The sequence below is a fragment of the Monodelphis domestica genome, chromosome 1, assembly GCF_027887165.1.
Source record: "Monodelphis domestica isolate mMonDom1 chromosome 1, mMonDom1.pri, whole genome shotgun sequence".
Taxonomy (NCBI): Eukaryota; Metazoa; Chordata; class Mammalia; order Didelphimorphia; family Didelphidae; genus Monodelphis; species Monodelphis domestica.
Window position 1 is genome coordinate 312,250,406 of NC_077227.1, and position 24,530 is coordinate 312,274,935.

General features: G+C 34.3%; 1 protein-coding gene across 2 annotated transcripts in view; it reads right to left on the reverse strand.

Moving 5' to 3' along the window:
• MEIKIN (meiotic kinetochore factor) overlaps nt 1–24,530 on the reverse strand; it is a 175,096-nt gene that overhangs the window by 19,562 nt on the left and 131,004 nt on the right. For both annotated transcript variants that reach the window (XM_007473413.3, XM_007473414.3), the window contains exons 13-14: nt 15,874–15,965; nt 6,248–6,335 (exon numbers count right to left, since the gene is read on the reverse strand). In XM_007473413.3, coding sequence (XP_007473475.1) covers nt 6,248–6,335; nt 15,874–15,965 — 180 coding nt within the window. The remainder of the gene's footprint in view (nt 1–6,247; nt 6,336–15,873; nt 15,966–24,530) is intronic.

A 24,530-nucleotide genomic window follows, 5' to 3' on the forward strand; every position in this document is an offset into this window, starting at 1 on the left:
ATTATTGGACTATATTTCAAAAAATTATCATGGAAAACTGCTCACATATTATAGAAGTAGCGGACAAAGTAGGACTTTAAAGAATCCACCAATCACCTCCTGAAAGAGATCTCCAAATGAAAACTACCAGGAGTATTTTCTTCAAAATTTAGAGTTCTGAGGTCAAAGAAAAATTACTGAAAACAACTAAAAAGTAACTATTCAAATATCATAAATCCACAGTCAGGCTCATACTAAAAAGTAACTATTCAAATATCATAAATCCACAGTCAGGCTCATGCAAGATTTAGCAACTATTTTGATATATAAGCAGAAGGCTAGAGGAGTAACTAGGATAGCAGCTCCATTTCATCATAAAAATCCTCTCCAACCAAGATTAAAATATTGCCACAAAATGAATACAGGAGTGAAAGAACCAACAAGGAGACAGAATGAAACAACTTTCAAGAAAATCCAAAAAGTAGGCAGAGACCATCTGGGGAACTGAGGTGAGAGGGGAGTAGAGCCCGCAAGAAGCCATAGCAAGCCAAGAGCAACCTCCCTTCCCCCACCCCACCCCAATCTGCTGTCACAGGTTCTGAACTTAAATCTATCTAACATTCAGACATTGAGAGCCTGCCTGGGAAAATAGTGGTGCAAGTCAACTCACATCCCTTGAAATTTCAAACCTGTGGAGAAGTCTGGAGTTCCAGCCCTGGGCTGAAGGGGGCTGATCTATGTGGGCCCAGAGTGAAGCCAGAAATCCCAGACTGGGCTTGGGGTAAGGACATAATCCATGGTTTGTAGTGAGGACACAGTTCTCAGGGGGAGCCTTCCCCCATTCCCCCGGATCTTTTTACCTAAAACTAAGGGCAGAACTCCAGGACAGGGCAAGCAAAGATGTGCCTGACTGAATCAAGAATACCTTGAGACAAAAAAATTTGAGCCTAAGGCTGGGGCTAGAATTTGATCAGCCTGATAAAATTCAGAGTGAGATCAAAAGCTTAAACCCAAGCCTGAGGAATGCCTTTAAGCTATTAGAATCTTAAGGGTCAATTGAATCAGCAGGAGGAGGGAGCTCTCAGAGCTCTCAGTGCTCAGACCATCTGGTAAACTAGTAACAACTCAGAAAATAAGCTGAAAATAGCATCAAGGAAGGACTGAAATTTAAGAGAGTACCCCAAATTCTTGGAAAACAGAGCCTACCTATAATTAGGTAGGAAAAATGAGCAAACAAAATAACCCAACACTTAACTCTAAAGAGGACAGGGAAAGCAAAAGCAAACACACACAAAGTCCAAAAGAACAATATAGATTGGACACAAATTCTGGAAGAGCTAAAAAAAGACTTCAAAAACCAATTAAGAGAGGCAAAGGAAAAGTGGGAAAGAGAAATGAAAGTGATGCAAGAAGAAAGAGGCCAATTGAAAGAGGACCAAAAACTGACAGAGGAAAACCAGGCCTTAAAAATCAGAACTGATCTTCTAGAAACTAATGATTTCACGAGAAATCAAGAAACAACAAAGCAGAATCAAAGGAATGAAAAAACAGGAAAACATGAAATATCTTATTGCAAAAACAACTGTTATAAAATAGATCTAAAAGAGAAACAATTTGAGAATTATTGGACTACCTGAAAGTCATGATGAAGAAAAAACCTTGGACATCTTATTACAAGAAATCATCAAAGATAACTGCCCAGAAATCCTCAAATAAGAAATTTGAAGAATCTAGCTTTCCTGACACTGCTCTATGGGTTGCTCCTGGGGTGCATTGGGCATGGAAGTCCCTGATATTCTTGTACTGCTTCCACAGAAAATAAAATTGAAACTGAAATAATTCACAGATTGTCTCTAGAAAGGAATCCTCAAGTGACAACTTCCAGGAATGTAATAGCTAAATTCAAGAGCCACCAACCAAAGGAGAAAATACTTCAAATAGCCAGAAAGCAACCATTCAAATACCATAGAGCTACAATCAGGATCACACAGGACCTAGTGGCTTCTATATATTAAAAGATCAAAAAGCACGGAATATGATAATTAGGAAGACAAAGATTTGGTTTTATAACCCAGAGTCACTATCCAGCAAAACTGAGTATATTCTTTCAGAGGAAAATATGGTCATAAGATAGAAGATTTCCAAGTATTCTTGGGAATAAGCTAGACCTAAACAACAAATTTGAAGTTCAAATACAAGACACAAGAGAAGGCCAAAAAGGTAAATAAGAAAGAGAAAATATAAGGGATTCAATAAGGTCAAAATGTTTATTTGTCTACATGGAAAGAGGATTTCTGTAATTCTCAAAAATTACTCTTATTTGAAGGAATTTACTCAAAAAGAGGTTGGAGAAGTAAACTGATTATTATGATATGATATATGTGTATATAATGATATATGATGATATGATGTATATGTGATGATATGGAATGATATGTATACATATGAATGATATGTTAAAAAACAATCAAGGGCTGAAAGAGAGGGTTGCACTGAGAGAAAAGGGAAGGAATAGATAAAATGGGGTAAATTATATAACATAAAGAGGTGAGAAAAAGCAATACAGAGAGGGGAGGATAAGGGTGGTGGACAGGCAATGCTTAAACTTTAGTCTTATTATAACTGGCTCAGAGAGGGAAAAACGAGTATACTAAGTGGGGTATAGAATTCTATCACCCTACAAAGAAGTAAAAGGGGAACAAGACAAGGGAAGGGGGTGGTAATTGAAGGGAGAGGGAAGTGGAGGGGCGCTGAATGGGGAAGGGAATCATAAATCATGTAACCATGGAAAAATATTCTAAATAAAAAAATATAAAAAAGAAGCAAAGGGCTTACAATATGATAGTCCAAAAGGGGAAACTAAGAATAACCAATTCAGAAAAAGTCTAATTCTATAGGGTGAGAAATGAATATTTAATGAAATAGAGGACTTTCAAGCAATTCTACTGAAAACACTGGAGCTTAATAGGAAATTGGACAAACGTAAGACATAAGAGAAGCATAAAAAGGTAAACATGAGTTAGAAACCATAATGATTTAATAAGGTTAAATTATTTATATTCTCATATAGGAAGATAATACATATAACCCCTAAGAACAATATCATCTTTAGGGTAGTAAGATGTTTACTCAGATAGAAAGCATGGTTATGATTCTAATATGTTAGTATGATCTCAAAAGTAGAAGGGTCTGAAAGAAGAATGCACTGGAAGAAAAGGAAAGGAAAAGGAAGAATGCAGAAAAAGTATCTCAAATAAAAGAGCATTTATATAATAGGAGGAAAAACGGGGAAAATGGAGAGTCACATCTCTTGAACTTTACTCTTACCTGGTTCAAGGAGGAAAGTATATATACCCACCCCCACACAAAGAACACCATCACCTCCTCCCACAAAGTTGGGAATAAAAATTCATTTTACTCAATAGGGTATTTAGAGGGAAGAGGCTAAGAAAACACATAGAAGGTGGTGATAAGAGGGAGGGTAGATTAAAGAAAGAAGTATTCAGAAACAAAACAGACCTTTTAGGAGGGGACAGGGAAAAAAGAGAAGGGTAAATAAAAGAGAATAGGATAGAGAGAAATTTTGTTAGCAATCATAACTATAAATATGAAAAGAATGAATCACTGATAAAGTAGAAAAGGATAGCAGAATAGATTTGAAATCAGAATTCAACAATTGTAGTTTAACACAACAAAAAAATCAAGAAGACAGAGTTATAGAAAGTGTTGGGGCAGAATTTATTATGAAGTAAAAAAGACAAAGGTAGAAATTATGATTCTTATAAGGCAAAAAACCCCCAAACTTAATTAAAAGAAATAATATGGGAAAGTATATATTGCTAAAAGATACTAGAGACAGTGAGTTATTCAAATACTGAACATATATAATGGACAGTAAAACCATACTAGCAGGGGACCTTCATTTATTCCTCTCAGAACTAGATAAATCTAAACATAAAATAAGAAAAAGTTATGTAGATGAATAGAATTTTAGAAAACTTAGATATGATAAACCTTTGGAGAATACTGGGTTAGAACAGAAAGGATTCTCTCTCTTTCTTAGATGTATATTGCACCTCTACAAAAACTGACCATGCATTAGGGCATATAAATCTTACAAACAAATGCAGAAAAGCATAAATATTAAGTGTACTCCCTTTAAGCTGTAATGCAATAAAATTATATTTAATAAGGGGTCTTCGAAGCATATATTAATATGTAAATGAAAACTAAATAATCTAATCCTAAAGAATGAATAGATCAAAGAACAAATCATAGAAAAGATCAATAATATAGGATTTAAAAACCAAATCCCAGAAAAATAAATTGAATAAACTATTATTGATTTCTCAAAGAAGCTTTACTATAGCAACAAATTAGAAAGTAAGTGGATAGCCATCAACTCTGAAATACCTGTAAAAATTGTGGAAAATGAATGACACAGAATACTCTTGTCCTGTAAGAAAGGGATGGTTTTAATAACTTTGGAAGACTTGTATGAATTAATGCAGAGGGAAATGAGCAGAAGCATAACTATTTGTATAATAAACACCGCAAAGACAAACAACTTCTAAAGTTCTTTAATTCTGAACATATTAATAATCAACCATGATTCCATTGGATCCATGATGAAACATGCTCCCTATCTCCTAACAAAGGTAATGGATTTAGATTGAGGAATATATTTTTTTCAAAATAGCCAACAGGGGAATTTTTTTCTTAATTCTGCATATGTTTATGAAAGTTTTCTTTTTTATTTTCCAATTTGGAGAAGCAGAGAGAAAATAATTTTTCATTAACTTAAAAAAATAAGAATACAAAGAAAATCTAACCACGTTGTTTTATTACTTGAAGCTCACCAATGGCTCTCTATTGCCCGCAAATTATTTCTAAACTCCTTCTTTTGTCATGCCTCCTTTTTCCATCTTATTTCAGTAAACATTTGGAAAAAAAAAAGCAACATATAGGACATGTGACAATAATAAAGGCCCAAGTGTAATTTGTTACTAAAATACAAAAAGATTTTCAGAGAAGACATTAATAACTATGGTGTTAGTAAACTGAGTTTTTTCAATGTTGTCAAGCAATAGAATATCACTTGTATTTAAATTAATTTTAGAAATAGGTAATGAGGAAAATATAAAATAGCATAAATATATACATACTACTAAATACAATAAGGAATAACAATTCTTTTATTCAGCTCTATACTCCATACATCATGCAGACTAAATTTTTATAATTAATACATTTATTTAATTATCCCTCTCTACTCCTCAAAACTTTTTGTTCAACAGAAATGTCTCTCCTCCATTGTACAGTATCATGAACCATCAATATTGCATATCATTTGACAACATTTTATCTAAGTTCAACTTTGACACAGTATAGGTTCATTGCAAGGATCCCACATTCCAAGAGCTTTCAAAATCAATGCATTAAAATATACACTAAAAGTCTCCTGAGTCAGATGCTGGACTGCTGTTTGCTTTTTAGATTTTTTTTTTGTCTATTTGAGTTAAATCAAAGTGCATAAAGTTCATTAGGAACTGCAATGCCTATGATTTTAGAAATCAGAATCCTTCAATCTAAAATCACCAATTCTGGCTGAAGGGCCTCTTTCTCCCTAGGCAGAAATTATTTCTACTGGCATGGCCTTCATTAACTGATTGAGTATAGTACTATCTATGGATATGACATTGTTCAAGAGATGATGGAAGAGGCACAACATGCCATCAGCCAAGATGGTCCACTCACTAATTTGGGTACACATCTTTTGTTCTGCCTTCTCCATGTCTTTATGTATAACATTTTTGCCTGGAGGATCATCTTACCTCATCCTCAAATGCTGAAAGGACACCCATCTTTCAAAACCCAGGTCAAAGGTCACCTCTTTCAAATCATAAGCCCTGTCATCACACACATACATACACACACACATCTTACACAAAATTATTCCTTACCTTTCCCCTCTTTACTATCAGAAATCATTTCCCCTCCTTGGCCCTTACATGGATAGTATTTTTTATTTCTCTTATACACTTAAAAGCTATTCTGTATTAGTTATTTGTGCATGTAGTAAAGCTCTCTTTTAGACTGTAAGCTCCATGGAGGGTTAAGATCATGCTTTACTTATCTTTTACTTTCCCACACACCTTATATCTAATGAAAGTAATTCTGTTGAACCAGGAAAATGTTAGATTCATCTTTGCTCATCATGAAAACATTATCCCATTAAAAAAAGGTTCTTCTATCTTGATTCTATTACCTTTGGGAGCACAACATTTCATTTTCCTACATCGAATTCTTGGTGATTCTTTAACAATACAGCATATGTCAGAGGAAATGCATGGTACCTGCAAAAGAAAAACAATATAGCCTGGTTTATCCCAGACGCCTCATTTCTTTATGTTACTTTATTTAGTTCTGCTACAAAAAAATAATCTTCCCCAAGTCACAGCTTGGATAGGAAGAAATTAGGAAGAGGAAGAATGAATGGTTTAATCAGGTTATAATATAAATAACTTCTACTCAGAATCAAATATTGGAGAGTTTTGATCTCCTTTCTCTGTTAAAGTGAACAAGTGACTCCTTATCTGTGGAAAATTAATCTTTCAAATGTTAAATCACATGCTCTAGCGAACTTCTATACCTAAAGTGGATAACTTTTCATTACTAGGGAATCAGATTTCTGATTTTTTGTCTTCTGGTATGCATGTGTAGATCAGGATTGGAAAAGATGTGAGAATGGGGTGGGCATGATCCTGAAGAAGAGCTGACAGTTTGTGGAGCCTTTCAGATATATAAATTTCTATACATAATCTTTGTGAGCTAAGGATATGCGAATATATACCTATATGTGTGTATATATATATGCATATATTGTTTATATACGCACATATATATGTACATATATATATTTAATAGACAAGAAAACTGAAAATAAATGGCTTAAACAAGTTCATACAGCAGGTAAAAATCATCTTTAGGATTCAAACCCAGGTTTTCCTTGATATGAACCTAATAGTCAATATACTTAATACTTAGTATACTCAAGAGCTATTGGCTCTTTTGCTTAGAAACAGGTCTCTACTATATTTTATCAACTGGAAATCTGTTTGTGTTAAATGTTGCATTTACAACATAAATATGTTCAGGAGGCCCAAGTTCATCCGTTAGTTATTTTTGTTATTCACATCTCAGTCAAAGTTGTATTTTTTTTTAATGATGCTCTCCTAAGACCTAACTGAAATTACCAGAGGGAATGCAAGCTCTCTTTGGACAAGTAAAAAAAAAGTGCATAGATGAAAAGCAAATGTGGTGGATTATAAAAAGAGTTAAGTGTGTTAGCAGAAGACACTAAGTATTCGAAGGGTGCAAAAAGGTAGATGAGATAGCCCTGAAGACAAGAAGATTCTACTTTGCAATTTTACCTTGGTCTCTGAACTTTCAACTACAAGTGCAACAAAGTACTCATTACCAAAGCTTGTTTAAACTTTATGATTTGTTTGTGAGTGTAAAAATAAAATGGCAAACTACAAAAACTAATATAGGAAATGGATTTGATTATTGATTATAAACTGATTTTGATATTCTGCTTGCTGTGCTCACAAAGTATCCTCAGTTTATATTAGTGAAGTGAAGTGCAAGGACACTAAGGAGACTCTTGTTATAAAAATAAAATATTTATTGAAAAAATATAAGGATAAAAGGATTTCTAACTCTAAGGGATTCTAACCACCCAAATAAAACTCCCTGGTTCCACAAGGAACTGTTTTTCCTGTTTTTCACAGGCTACAGTAATCCTTCCTGACTAACCCAAATTTTCCCTATTCTACAATAAACTATACTATTATCTTCATAATTCTTAACTTCACCTCCAAGTTATAAAAATAAAAAAGGCTTAGCAGACTCAGAGTTCAAAGCAAAGACCAGGTTTTTCTTTGGTCTTCTCAGAGTTAATCTATAAAGACAGTAATAGATAGTCAATAGTGTTTCCCAAGTTGGAAAAATAAAACAATAAATTCCTTTAGGAGAGAGACAGACAGACAGACAGGCAGACAGAGACAGACAGACAGACAGAGACAGACAGAGAGAGAGAGAGAGAGAGAGAGAGAGAGAGAGAGAGAGGCAAAGATAAAGCCCTCAGAGCAAAAATCTCTGTGTATGATTGCCAACTGCCGGAGACCAACTGCCACTCCCAGAGAGAGAAACTGACAGAAAAAAACCATTAAACTGTCAACATTTGAAATTAACACTGTCTCATATATGCTTCAAACTCCAATTCTTTCTTAAGCCAGCTTCTCTACTTCTTATCTCTAAATTAATAAAACAAGACTTTATTTCTAATATCATTCTTATATGAGTCAATGAAAATCAGTTTAACTGAAAGTCACACAGGATGCATGTCCTCCCTCAGTCTCTTGCTAATGGCAAAGAGTTAAGATACCTTTTATACCATTTACTAAGATATGATCAAAATGGATACATGACCTAGATTTAAAGGGAGATATAAACAAATCAGAAGAACAGGGAACATGTTACCTATTAGATTTTTTGGATAGGGATTTATGAATAAACAAGAAAGAGAGAGCTCTGTGAGATGTAAAATGAATAATTCTGATTACATTGAATTTAAAAGTTTTTTATGCAAATAAAACTAGCATAGCCAAGATTTGGAGGAAAGAGAAAACTGGGGAAGATGTTTCTAGATAGTTTTTCAGACAGAAGTCATATTTAAAATTTAGAGAGAATGGTGTCAAATTTATAAGATTAAATCATCCCCAATTGATAAATCGGCAAAACATATGAACATACAGTTTTCAGATGAAGAAATCAAAGCTCTATATATGCATATGAAAAAATGGTCTAAAACATTATTGGTTAGAAAAATGCAAAACAAAACAACTCTGAGATATCACTTCTTATCCATTAGATTGGCTAAAATGATAACAAGGCAGAACGATAAATGCTGGAGGGGATGTGGAAAAATGGGGACCCTAATACGCTTTGATGGAACTGTATAACTGAACCAATCATTGTGGAAAGCAATCCGGAATTATACCCAGAGAATTATAAACTGTGTATACTCTTGGACCCAGCAACACCATTATTAGGCTCCCTTTTACATGCTACCTTTCCACACTACAATGTTAGCTTCTTGAGTGCAGGGATTGCATTTTTGTTTCTTTCTGTATTCCTCTTGCTTATCACAATGTATGGAACTAATCATTTAATAAATATCCATTTGAGTATGGATTTGCTCCAAAGTGAGGGTCTTATGCCCCCTGGTGGTCCGTGGCTTGACTTCAAGGAGTGTGTGATCAAACAATTGAAGTAAGAGGAGGGGGAATAATTGGTGGTATCCCAAATACCCTATAATGGGAAATCATGAGGTTTATCTCTTAACAACTACATATATTCTCATCTTCCATTCATTCTGCATTCTACCTTTTCCTTCTATTGTGTAAGCTCCCATTCATACTCCTTTCTAAGGCATGTGTCTACCACTCAAGATAGTTGTAGTCTATTTACTAGTTGGTTACCCACAGTAGCAGCTACACAGATGCCCTCAGGAAAATTCTCTCCCTTCCTTCCAGTCCATGCTCACCTACCAGATCACTCCATGGATATGGCAAGTGTCCCTTAGAAGAGGAGCTATGTGCTCTAAGGCAGTAACAAGGAGGAGAGCTGTCCTCTAGGCCCCCCCCCCCCCTTTTTTTGTTATGGTGTGACACAGTGAATCTCACAAGATGATAGAGGGATATGATCAGTATTTCAGATCTCAATCATTTTGTCCAGACTTGCTTTCCCCCCAAATTATCCTATTTCCCTTGAGGATATTTGTCTTTCCAGGAATATAGGTTTATATCATCAGCATATCTATTCTCTCTCACTCATGCCACAAATCCATTCAGTTGCCAAATCTTGGTATTTTTTTTTTCCACCTCCACATCTCTCACATCTGTCCTCTTCTCTCTTTTCACATAGCCACCAACCTTTTTTATTACCTTTTTGTTGGACTAACTCAATAGCTGTTTTATTGTTCTTTTTGTCTCAAATCTCTCCCTACTTTAATCCATACTTCATACTGTTGCCAAGGTTATTTTCTGAGGTCAGGTCTGGCCATATTGCTCTCCTACTTAATGGCTTCCTATTGATTCTAAGATCAAAGAATATTTTATCTGCATGTTATTCTTTTTTTATTTTAATTTTTGTATATGTGTTATAATCAATGCAATGATAACTTATATGAATACAATTTATAAATAAGTAAACATTCACATTTAGGATGTCTGCTGATTTTTTTTAGGTTACTGGAGTCTGTACTGTCTTTGACATCTGAAAATGACATTTCAGCTAAAAAAATACTAGGGCTATATCTAAGTGAAAACACCACTCCTTTTTCTTTCCCTTGAATTCCTCTTATCTCTTGGAGGGAAAAAATGATAGCAGAAGGAAAGAACTCTGGGAAAAGTCAGGAAATCTGAGTTCTAGCTACAGCTCTGTCACTAATTTATTTTATTATTTTCATCAGTCCTTTCCTTTCTCTGGGCCCAATTTTCACATCTGTAAAATGAAGTAGTAAGACTTAAAATTTTTCTCTAGCTTATCTGACCTAAAAAATTCTATCTCAGGGGGTGTCATCAAGAGACATTCTAGAGACATTATATAAACACTTCCTAGTTATGTGATCCTGGGCGAGCCACCTAACCTCAATTGCCTTGCCCTTAGAAGTGATACTGAGACAGAAGGTAAGAGTTTTGTTTTTTTTTTAAGGCATTATATAAGAAAGATGCTATCTGGCAGGTGGGGGGGGGGATGGTTAGTCATGGTACCAAACAATTCTTTATGAGTCTTAAATTTAAGTGAATTCAATTCAATAAATCTCTATACAAATCAGATAATATGGGTACAAAGACAAAACCAAGAGAAACATCCTTGAGGAACTTACATTGTATCTCATTTATTCACATCCTTAGCTAGGTCCATTTTTCAGAGAATAATCAGTTTTCTAAGTTTATTTTCCTAATGTGGTCCATATATATATATATATATATATATATATATTTCTATCCTTTTAGAATGAAGGCCTAATGTGGAACTAAACCAGTGCCTTGGATATCTGCCTTATACAGTTGGCCCCATTAAAAGGCAAGTGTATACCGTATATGAAATATCGTCTGGGTGTTCCCTTTCACTTATCACCTTGAGATGAAGCTACAGTATTTGAACTAAGTATGAATTCATTCTAATACTTGGAGAACAGATCTTTAGAAGGTTACTGACCCAAACATTTCTCAAGGGATAACTCCACTCTCAGATTGTAGATGTTTAAAGAATGATCACAGATGCCAATATTACTTTGGTAGGCTCCAATCAACTGATACTTCTCTATTCCTATGTCTTGCAAATTCACACTTCCCAAATTCTCATAATCCTTGGGATTCTAACACTGCCTGCCAAAGTTAATCACATTTTCATCCTGCACCTTCCCCACCTACTGCTACTTTGATCCCTATTTACTTCAACCCTTCCCTTTCCCAGCTCCCTTCCTGTTCATTCCTTTATAATTCTTAATCTATTGCTACATTTCTCTTCTTTACAGATCTCTTCTTTTCACACTTTAAAAAAATCACTTAATTCCTAGACATTTGGAAGGGAATCTAGGTCTCTCTGGAAAATAATCAAATAACCGCCCACTTTATACAGTGATATCTCATGCCATGTAACACTAAGAGGAAAATTGATCTCCACTACAAGATCTTCCCATGACTACCACCATGCAACATAATTCCTTTTGAGACTAATTTCATTTATTCATACCATCCTGTCCAAGTCCTTATTGCTGTAATATATCAACCTCCAAATGACTCTTCATTCATAGCCATATATAAAATACATGTAAATCAAAATAAAGGGGAGGTTTAATAAATTGGATAGTTTTAAAAATTATAAATAAAAAGAGAAGATATTAAAATTTGTAGGAAAAATAAACTAAAAATAAAGCCCATAGAAATGATAAATAAATCTGAAAGCTAGTTCTCTGAAAAGATTAGCAAAAAGAAATCTTTATATAATCTGATTAAAAATGAAAGAGCAGAAAATCAAGTGAATAAAATAGCAAATGAGTAAAGTAAAATTACAACAAAGCCAGAAGAAACTTTAAAAACTTTTTTAGTGATTAGAATATATTGTGCAATTCTATGCTAATATATAGCATATATATATTATTACATGGTAACAAAAGAGATATAGAAATTCTTCAAATATGCAAATCGTCAAAGGATTAGAAAGAGATCTTACATTACTCAATGCCAGAAAAGGCAAGAAAATTAATTGTAAAAGAACTATTTAAGAAAAAATATCCCATTTGTGATGGTTCACAGGAGAATTCTATCAAACCTTTATAGAATGATTGGAATCTATACTTTAATAATTATTCTCAAAAATTAAGAAAGTACTTTTTTATGAGGATTATACAGTGTTAATAACTAAACCAGGGAAAGATAAAGCACAGAAGGAAAACTATACGTCACTATTATTAGTGAACATTGATTCAAACAATTAACAATGTAGTTAAGAAGAACAAATTGAACAGAATTCATCTGGAAAAACAAAAGGTCTAAAATATCAAGGGAAGTGATAAAAAGAGGAAGATATGACAAGAGAATATAATTTTCCATCCTCAAACTATATTATAGGACAGTAGTCATAAAAACTATATAATACTGGTTAAAAAATAGATCAATGGAAAAATTGTTGGGAAAACTGAAAATCAGTTTGGCAAAAATTAGTCATAGACCAGTCTCTTATACCATATTATACCATATGTTCTAAATGGATATGCAATATCTCTTACCTTATATGTAAGTCAAAGATGTATTCTTAAACAGGGACAGAGACAATTATGGAAAATAAAATATATAACTGATTAACAGAAACTGAATGGCTTATGTATAGATAACATTAATATAATGGATAAAAATAAATGGCCAAGTAGGGAAAATTTTGTATAAAATTTCTGTGATAAATGTTTGATATCACAAACATACAAAGACTATTTCTGTGTGTGTGCGTCATTCTCTAAACAAATAAATGGTCAAAGGATATGAACAAGCAGATCTCAAAAAATTATTGCAAAATGTTCACACTCCCATGAAAGAATGCTCCAAAGCACTTATAATAAAGAGAAATGCAAATTCAAATAACCCTGAGGTTTTACTTTATATTCTCTTAATTGGAAAAAATGACAAGAATGGCAAAAGGAAGATTTGTGGGATAATATTTGTCATAATATATTATTAGTGGAATTGTGAAATTACCCAATCAATTAAAAAAACTACTTGGAATTATGCGAGTAAAAGTGACTAAACAGCCCATAGCTTTTGAACCAGAGCCTCTATTATTGGGTTTATAACTTAAGGAAATCATTGATAAGAAGTGAGTCTCCATAGACACAAAAATATTTACAGAAGAACTTTTTTGTGATAGTAAAAAACTGGAAACAAAGTAGAAACTCATCAATTGAGAAATAGCTTAACAAATTCTGGTTCATGAATATAATGGAATATACTATGCTATAAGAAATGAGGATTAAAGAGAAGTATCAAGTTCATCAAACCTATATCAATTTATCTTGTGGAGTTGGTACTGGGAGAGATTAAAGTATATTTCACCACAAAAAAGCAACACTAAATACCCACCTTCATTTGTATTATAAATATAATTGTAATGAATTTTTCTCCATTATATTTCTAAAATACTTTTCCTTTGTATAGAGTAATACATCAGCTATCTAGCAACCACATCTATTAATAATATTGCTACTAGCCAGAAAAGAGGTCAAAAAGGCCATGTAGAAGCTAAAATTAACTTCACTAAGTAAATGCCCTAAAGAAAATACATTTTACATTATAACTATTGCCTCTAGGATAAAAAGAAGAGGTTTTCTTTTTGGAATTCACAATCTGGTTCTAATTGTCTTTTCCAGGTTGATCATATATTGCTTACTTTAAGCACTCTATCTTCTAGGCAGACTGATCTATTTGATGTTCCCTGTAAATGATATTCTATCTCTTATCTCCACACATTTTTATAGGCTGTCTCCCATACCTGGAAATACATGGAATGTACTCTTGCTTTACTTCTACCTCTAAGAATCCCATAGCCTCCTTTAAAGCTAAGCATAAGTACTACTTTCAAAATTAGGTCTTTCCTGATGTACTACTGTTTCTGCTGAAATAATTTTGCATTTATATATAAATGTATATTTATATACACACAGAAATGCATATACATGTGTGTAGTATGTATATAGGCTGAAATCACATTACTGAAAAATAGCAATTCCGCCCCCCTGTATTCATGAGACAGATACATAATTAACATTAATGTTCATCATAGAAGAGCCTTACTCAGGTCTTATCAACTATTATTTTACATATAATACATTTTATTTTCAAAAACATAGTTGATTTCAAACAGAAATGATAGATAGAGTGATACTTGGGTAGGGGAGGAAAAAAGGAAGGAAAAATAGTAACTACAGTCATCCCTCTCTATATTGTGGTTTATTTATCGTGGTTTCACTGTATTGAGGGGTTATTTTCTTTTTAGTCTAATTTTCGCTATATTGCGGGATTATGCAGATGCATACTGTACTGTACACAATGGAAATGCAGTAATGCACCACCTCTCGCATAAGTTTGCCAACGTGAGATTGTACACTATTGGCTGCTGGAATGAAAGGCAATCAACCACAGCACTGTGTTCTGTATTCTGGGTGCTGATTGGCTCAGTGTTTATAAGAATGTGGGAAGGGTTAATAAGAGTGTTGAAAAGGTTTATAGAAGAGAGGGAAGGATTTTTAAAGCATTAATATATATAAATAATAAAATAAATATAGTGCCACTACTTCAAGGATTTTTTTTTATCTATTGCAGGGGTCTCTGGAATGCAACACCTGCACTAGGTGAGGGATTTCTGTATACAATGTATAAAAGGTAATAACCCTAATATTTTGAGGACATTACTGTAGTGCAGCACAGGACAATAATGAATATTTATTTTGATTGCCATGTGAAGAGAATGTTTAAATTCTAATGAATAGGATGTATTTAATTTATTTTAGAAGATTTTCACCAAAAATTGTTACAAGTAAGTTTTTATAATTTAATGGACAACATTCAGCTGCCTGGGATACTCTACAATCTAGAATACTGAATTTTTGGCTCCAGATTGCCAAAATTTTACTTTAAATTTTTCCTTTTAATTAGATGTGCTTTCTCATCAAATTTCCTCTGAATTATGTGGCTAGTTTAATATGCCAAACTTGGGAAGTATTACTTCTTTTAGGGGTTCATAATAGGCAATTTGGTCTAATGTATTCCCAGAAGTAAGTTGAGTGATCCTAGTGACACCATGATGGCATGGTACTTACCAGATCATCCACAGATGGTGGCATATAATATGTTACTGGTTATTCAAAAGGACACTGGTCTGTCTTGTCATATGCAAACAAATAAGAATTTGTTAATGGTCAAAAGTTGGTCTGAACCCTATCTTTATTGACATAAAGTATAAAAGGAATAGGAATAATTTTCTTTATTTCTTCTTTATAAACAAATGAATCATCCTTATTTCATTTTGATAATCAAATTAGCCAATGGTTTATCTATATTATTTTCCTTCCAAACCAGCCTTCTGGTTTATTTATTAATTCAATGGTTTTTTATTATTTCAAATTTTGCAAGATCCTTCTTAATTCTTTACCTCAAGTCACCTTAATAACATCTCTCCTCCCAATCTCTCCCTTTCTTTTCCAGTATCATAGGAAAAGTCTTTCTTTGCCTTGGCAGTGACAACTCCCTCTTGAACTCTTGATTCCATCACCTTTTCTCTCCACTGGTTGCCGCTCCCTTCAATTGTGTCCATTCTCCCCTTAGTTTTTAATTTCTCCTTATCCACTTGCTTCTTGACCATATCTTTGGGAAAGAAAGAAAGCAGAAAGTCACTCCAGAATAGTTCTTAGGAATTCCAGTTTAAAATTGAGTATACAAATTATTATTTTGTTATCAAAACCTGTTTGAACATAAAATTGCATGATTTCATTTTCACTAAATGGCACCAAACAATGAGAAATAAAAAAAAAATCAACTGTTATTTGTCTTTTATGCGATTAACCTAGATTTACCCTTTTATTTACAGGGGTGAACAAAATCTACAAAAAGCAAAATCTATAATATCACCTAATCTACGTTGTGCCAGAATTTTCTTTTTTGACAGAGGGTGAATATACACATAGAACATTTTTAAGTGCTTACTATGTGTCAGGTATTGTGCTAAGTGCTGGGTGTACAAATATAAGCAATAAAGTAAATATCTGCCCTTAAGGAGCTTACATTATAATAGAGGAAGACAACACATAAAGGGAGGCTGAAAAAGGGTAAGAGAGGAGATAGCGTGCCATAGATATGGTTGGGAAGTGGCATGAAAGCCTGGTTTGGGGCAAGATAAGGATGAAGCTCACCCAGGCATCTTAGTGTTAGAATCCAAGTTTTGTGGTGTTTTTTTTTTTTGAGAGAAGAGGGAAAGTTGAGGATGAAGGTAGTAAATGGTGTTGTCAATGTGTGAAGATGCCTAGGGATAGAGACAAGGACAGGTAAAGGGGATGATAGGGGAGAAGAGGACAGTGGAAAGAGAAAAGAAAAAAAGAATTAGACAAGTGTAGGTGTATTAAAAAAAAGTATCAGAGCACCAGAAAGTGCTAGAAACAGGTAAGCCAGAAACAAGCTAGAGAACACATTGAAAGTATGTACTAAAATGAGAGAGCCAAACAGAGGGAGAATAACTATATCCAAGAAGCCGAGAGCCACATCCAGAAACCCACAGAGCAGCAGATAAAGCTAACCAGTGACAAAATTTAAGAAATGATTCTACTAAATTTGTCATATCTAGTTACTGTGGGGCTCAAACTTGCCCAAATTTGTTGTGATTCTACACTTGGAAGTATAGTTTGAATGACTTGTGTTTATGCCTCCAGTTTGGGACACAAATGAATTGGTAGTTGAGATCTCAGTCCTGTGCTAGGAGACATCATTCTATATGTATGTAACTGTGCTCTCATGCCAGAAATGGGGACAACAGGAAACACGAGAATAGGACTAGCCACAAGTATTTATGAGAAAAAGTATTAAATCCAGCAAATGTATGTGAAGAGGTCCCATGCAGACCCAATGGAGTATAACTGTGCATCTTCAAGGGAGGCAGAATAGACTTCTTTAGCTTCTTTTCCCCCTACCTTTCTTCAAGGGAGACTCTCATTCCTGTCAAGAGTGAGAACAGGAGGTTGGGGTCAGCAGCTACTCTGCCTTCCTTAGAGAGAGGGGATACTGGGTTAGAATTATACTTATCTGTTCCCTTAAATACTGTTAAGTCTAGGGGATATTATCAGGTTGAATTTAACATCTCATCACTGTTTCTCACTATTGAGGAAATGGGAATCCCAAGTTCTATATCTAAGTCTTTACCTCTTTCCAACCAAATATTAGTTCCACAATGAATACACATAGCAAATAGAAAAGAAATTCATTTATTCAAATCATAGCAAAACAGAACTCAGAGAAGGCATATACAGAAAAGTGTGTATCAGATAATAGAGAAAGGCTCTAGAAAGAAGCTGACATGTAAAGGAGTTAACATTTGGTTCATGTTGGCTTCTCAGAATTCTTTTCTCTCTTTATGCACTTGAAGACAGCCTGAAACTGCATGTCTTCTCTCTTCAAGCTAGATTTCTCTTGGCTTCAGTTCTCATCAATTCTACCCCTCATATATTCTTGGAACATCAAGCAATCAATCTCCATCAATGAGGACAGTTCCAATCAAATAGTCCTTTGAGCCAAGCATTACATAGTGATCTGAAGGATATTTTTGTATGTATTTGCTGTCTATAACTTGGATATTGGCTCTTAATTAGAGATTTTGAAAGATTTTTTTCCCTCTCCCTAACTTGATGCCAGGCAAGTCATTTAAAGAACCTTGGGGGCCACAAGGAAGAAAGCATGTGCCAGGCAAGTCAAATCACTGGGCCCATGTCCCCTTGGATACCACTGGAGACAGCCAAGGACTCTGGACCCCAGGTCTTATGGAGATGCATGCAAGATGGAAACTGCTTCTACAAATGCTGCTGAATAGGGAGAAAAGAAAGTTTTCAACACCAAAATTCTTAGCATTGTCAATGAGTTAATCTTAAGCGTGGATATGGTTTTTATCAGTGGAAAACATTATAAAAGATGCATTATGATCAACTTAGTATTGTACCGAATGGAACATAGTGCATTTTCACCTGTATCAAACCTATATATGTTGTCTCTCCTTTTAAAATGTGAGCTTCTTGAGAGTAGGGATTGTCTTATTTTCCAATCTGTGTCTCCCATGGCTAAGCACAATAAGCACACACAGCAATGTTTAATAAATGCTTTTACATTTATTTATGCAGCACTAGTCACCCACTTCCCTTATTATTCTATTTGTATTTATTTTGTTCAGGCAAAACTTTTCAGTTTCATAAAAACAAAATTGTTAACTTTATCTTTTTAAATCCTTTATTTGTTTTCTCCTGTTTATCCCTTCATTGCTTAATTTATTTTCTAAGGATATCTGTGAAAGATATATAAAGTCTTCTTCTAATCTTTACTTGCAAATTAAGCTAATTAATTCTTTTTCCTCTACTTTGTTAATGTATGCTTTTAAGAAATATGAAATTGAATTGCTTTAGCTATATTCCAGAAATTCTAGTATATTATAAATTATGTCTTTCACAAAGTTCATAACCATTACTTTGATTTTTTCTTTAGCCATGGTTCATGAGTCTATTATTCAATTTCCATTAAGGTTTGTATTTTTTGCTTGTGAACCTTATATCATTTACTATTTCTATTGAGTCTGTAAAGGGCTTCAAATTTTTTTCATATTTATTTGTAATTTCTCTCTGACATAGTATATGACCTATTTTGTAAAAGTACAGGTGGTGCTTAAACATCTTTATTAATATTCCCTTTTAGAAAATAGCACATCTTTTTATCTCTAAAATCTCCAACAGTTTACTTAGTTCTACAATATCTCTTTTATCTTTCTTTTCAATTTCTCCAGTTCTGAGAAAGGAACACATCTTTTGCTATTGCTATTAAAGTCTTTTTAATTCAACTTCCTCTAAAATTTTAAAAACTTTATCATTTGGTATATATGTTTTAAATCTGATATTGTTTATGGTTGTTTTCTTTTAAGGACAACAAAAATGCCTTTTTATCTCTATTGACGCTGAATTTTTGTTGTCTGGTACCATGATTATATTGCTTACTCCAGCCTCTGACCCCTACCTGACACCCAGCTCTCACTTGTGGCTTCTGGTAGCTGCTAGCATGAGGCAGCGGCCACACCCCGGGCAACGGCTTCGACAGGTGGCCAAACCTTGTGAGGGTAGCCATCGGGTCGTTGTTGACCCCTGGTGAACCAGGGCTTTGCTCACCCAGCATGTGAAGATTGCTTCGGCTGAACAGATGGAAGAAACCAATAAGAAAGTTCAAAGGCTGAGATGGCGATGCAGCAAAGCACTGTGGAGTGCTTAGGGCGTGTTGGAGCCCAAAGGACAACATGGCCACCCAATGCAGCTGAGGAAGTCTCATGGGGTAATGATTTTTCATGCCACTGGACCCAGGCTTCCAATGCTGAGAGAGTGGGCCTGTCTCTGTGCACCGACTTTTCCACTTAAATCTCTTTCACGCACAAGTGTCTTTGTGCACATGCACAAAGACAATCGTCATTCTCGGCTTCTGAGAGACTACTACTATTATATCTAGTAAATTTGGTTTCAGCTTTTAAGTTTGGTTCTCTTTGTTCACTTTCTAGAAGTGGTTTTCAAACTGATTGTGAAGCTTTTGTTTTCTTTTTATTCTGCACCTTCTAGCTGACTTTCCAGAGTCACTTAGGAACTTCTCTCACTTGAGAACATTCGCCAACCTCTGCATTTCTTTCAACCTGGAACATCCTTCCAGATACTGTCCCCATTCTCCTATTTGTGGGTTCCTTCATTTTGGGGTGGTGCCCAAACAGACCAGTTTTCATTACCCTCCTGGCTGTCCTCCTGACTTTCTGGACTTCTAGAACATTCCCTAATTTGGGTTGTATTTCACCTACTCCTAACCTTCTGTTCACAGCTCTTTGAGGACAAAGCCTACCTTTCTTTTTTAGCACAAACTAGTACTCGATAAATGATTGTTCTCTTGCCTTTTACTTTATTGCACTTAGTCTATTCACATTTAAAGTTATGAAGGCCAAGCTTTTATTTTTCTACCCCTCTCACCCTGCTCCCATTTTCTTCAATTTTTTTTTTTAGATTTTAAATTCTTGTCTATAATGCCCTTTGACTAGTTTCTTAATTTAATTTCTTAAATGTCAATAGAATTTTAATAGTTATTTTCTGATACTCTGGGATCCATATTCTTTCCCTCTCCTCTCACCATGACAGAAAGTGATATAGATTGTTATTTTCCTAGTTATTCTCCCTTCATTTTGTATCCTCAGTTCATACAAGTCATTTCAGATTTTCCTCAAATCATCTCCTTCATCATTTATTACAGCATAATAGATTTCAAAATATTTATATATCATAACTTGTTCAGTCATTCCCTAGTTGATAGGTATCCCCTAATTTTCCAATACTTTGCCAATACAATAAGAGCTGCTACAAATATTGTTGCATATATAGATAGGTCTTTCCCTTTTTTCTTTAATCTCTTTAGGGTATAAAGAGAGTAGTAGCATTACTAGATCAAAGGGTATGAAGAGTTTTATAGCTTATTGGGTATAGTTCCAAATTGCTTTCTGGAAGGGTTGGATCAGTTCACAGATGCTCCACTATTGCATTAGAGTAGCTATTTTCCCATATCCCTGACAGCATTTGTCCTTTTCCTTTTCTGTCATGTTAATCAACTTGATGGGTAGGAGATGGTACCTCAGAGTTGCTTTAACTTGTATTTCTCTTAATTTTTAATGATGTGGAACATTTTTTTCACATGACTACTGATAATTTTGATTTCTTCCTCTGAAAACAGACTGTTCTGATCTCTTGACCATTTGTCAACTGGGAAATAGCACTTATTTTTATAAATTTGGCTCAGTTCACTATGTATTTGAGAAATGCAACCTTTAAGAGAGAAACAAGCTACAAAAAATTCCCCTAGGTTTCCTGCTTTTCTTCTAATTTTGGTTGCATTGTTTTGTTTGCACAAAATCTTTTTAATTTTATATTACCAAATTATCTATTTTACCTCCCATGAACTTTTCTCTCTATGATTTGGTTATGAAATCTTCCCCTATCCATAGATCTGGACACCTTCTTTAATAATTCCTAATTTGCTTATGTCATTACCCTTTACATCTTTACATTTAAATCATGTATACATTATTTTGAGCTTATCCTGATATATGTTTTTACCAGGCTACTTTCCAGGTTTCCCAGTAATTTTTGTCCTTGGGGAAATCTAGGTAGATCAATGGATACAACTGGTCCTCAAGTCAGGAAGCCCTGAAATTCAAATCCAGCCTCAGGCACTTACTAGTTGTGTGACCCTGGGCAAATCACTTAATCCTGTTTGCCCCAGTTCTTCTCTGTAAAATGAGCTGGAAAAGGAAATGACAAACCACTCCAGTATCTTTGCCAAGAAAACCCCAAAGAGTCTCACAAAAAATCATACACAACTGAAACAAATGAATTAGTAAGTTCTTGCCTCAATAGCTAGGGTTTTGGGGTTTATCAAATACTAGGATACTGTGTTCATTTGCTACTGTATATTATTTATTTTCTGATCAACCACTCTATTTTTTATCCCATATAAAACCATTTTGATTATTATACTATGTAGTATAGTTTTGAAATCTAGTATTCTTAGGGCCTCTTTCTTCACTTTTTTTTTCTGTTGATTGCTTTGATATACCTGATCTTTTGTTACTCCAAATGATATCTTCCCAATAAAGTAATTCTTTATAGTATCATATGATACTGGATAAGTAAATTAATTTAGGTACTATTGGCTCTTTTATTATATCAGCTAAGGCAACACATAAGCAGTTAATATTTTTCCAGTCATTTAGATATATCTTTACTTGTGTTTTGTAATTATGCTATTATTGCTTCTCTGTATGTCTTGGTGATATTCAAAGTATTTTATCTTTTCTACAGTTATTTTATTTAATAGTTTAAGAAAAGCTTCATTTATTCCTATTCTTTCTATTGTTTTTTATAGAAGTGTTATATTTTATCAGAACTTCTTTCTATAGCTATTAAAATAATACTTATCTTTGTTTTTTGTTATTGATGTGGTCAGTTTTACTTACAGATGTCCTAATATTGAGTTCTCTATTTTTTATATAAATTATATATTTATATATATATAAATTATATAAAATATATAAATTATATAAATTAAGCCTGGTTATAGTATATGACTTTGTGATATATACATATATATATTTGTGATATATTATTGTAATCTCCCTACTAGTATTTTATATAAAGTTTTTGCATAAATATTAACTAGGGAAATGGGTCTATAGCAGTGATGGCAAACTTACAGGTCCCAAAGATGGCATGCAGAGGACTCTGTGGGCACACAGTTGCCCTACCCCCAACTCCCTCTAGTTCATTACTAGAAAGGCAGAGGGACTGGCAGAGCTGCTCCTCTCTCCCTCTCCACCATGCCTGATGAAATTTTTTTCACATCATCTACCCCTCTGCCCAGCAGCCCAATAGGAGTGCACAGAGGGTAAGGTGGAGGGGAGTGAAGAGCTCAGGCCACTGTCCTTCCCCTCTCTATACTAGCTGAGGACACTCCATTTCACCTGCTCCTCCACCCAGAAGTCCAATAGGAGTGCTTCCTCCCTCCTCTGTGTCAGGTAAGGGGGGGGGTTGTGCCCAGCACTTGGTGGGTGGGGAGGGGCACAACACTCAGACTCTCATCAGGGCAGACAAGGCACTCTGTCTGGGGTATGGGGTGGGGCCTGGCCTTCCATCTCTAAAAGGTATGTCATCACTGATCTATAGTGTTCTTTCTCTGTTTTGGCTCTCCCTGGTTTAGTTATCAAAAACCATATTTGTGTCATATGAGGAATTTTTCCTTTTTTTTTTTTTGGCAAGTGACCTGCCTAGGGTCACATAGCTAGTTAGTGTCTGAAGACACACTTGAACACAAGTCCTGACTCCAGGGCTGTTGTTTTTTCCACTGCTCTACTTGTTCCTCTTTACTTATTTTTTTCCAAACAATTTATATAGTATTAGAATGAATAATTCTCTGAAATAAAATTTTCTTATAAATATATCTGGTTCTGGGATTTTTTTCTTAGGGAACTCATTTATAGTTTGCTGGATTTCTTTTTCTAAGATACTTGTGTAGTCTACTTAATTTTCTGTTAATCTGGGCAATTTATAATTTGTAAAAATTTATCCTCTCATTTAGATTTTTGTTTGTGAACCTATGGCATGCATCCTGGAGGGGGCTGAGGTTCACTTCTCACATGATCCACCCTTCTGCCTAGAAGCTCAATAGGAGTGCTTCTTCCCTCCTCTGTCTGTGTTAAGGTGGGTGGCTGACATGTGGCATGAGGATCGCAGTCTGGTCACTTGGTCTCTAAAAGGTTAATTATTACTTACTTAGATTGTTGGCTTTTTTGGCATATAGTGGGACAAAACTGTTCCTAATTATTACTTTAATCTGATCTTCATTGGCTGTGCATTTGTTCTTTCCTTTCCAATTTTGATACTGATATATTTTTTAAAATTAAAATACCCAATGGTTAATCTATTGTCTTATGCTCCTATAAAACAAATCCAATGGTTTGTTTGCTTTCACTTTAATTAATCTCTGTTTTGATTTTTCAGGATTTCTATTTTTGTGTTTAATTGAGTGTTTTGAAACTGCTGCTTTTCTACTTTTATTTGCATGCCCAATTTATTGATCTGTTTTTACTCTATTGAGGTAAGGTGAAATGCACAGCTGAGAAAAAGATATGCTCCTTTTTATTGCCATTCAATATTCTCCATGGGTCTGTCATAGCTAACTTTTCTAAAATTCTATTCATCTACCGAACTTTTTTCTTCTTTATGTCTTGATTTCTCTAGTTCTGAGAGGGATAAATAAATAAATAATATATATATATTTATATATATATATATATATGTATACAGTATATTCATTACATATTCATTCAGTAATTCATTTCCCTGTTGGGTAAAAGGAATTGCTATTCTCAACTGAATATTATTTTCTCCTAAAACCAGTTCAGATGAGAATTAAGTTCAAGTATTGTTTCCCCTGCCTTCCATTTTCCACTCCATCTTATATATATAATATATACCCTTTAGAAAATGTGCTTTCCCTGATTATCTCTTTTAATCAGTCTATTTTTGCTTCTCTTTAGTCTGAGCTCAAGATTGCCACCCCTGCCTTTTTTATTTCAGATGAAACGTAACAGATTCTGCTTCAATCCCTTATTTG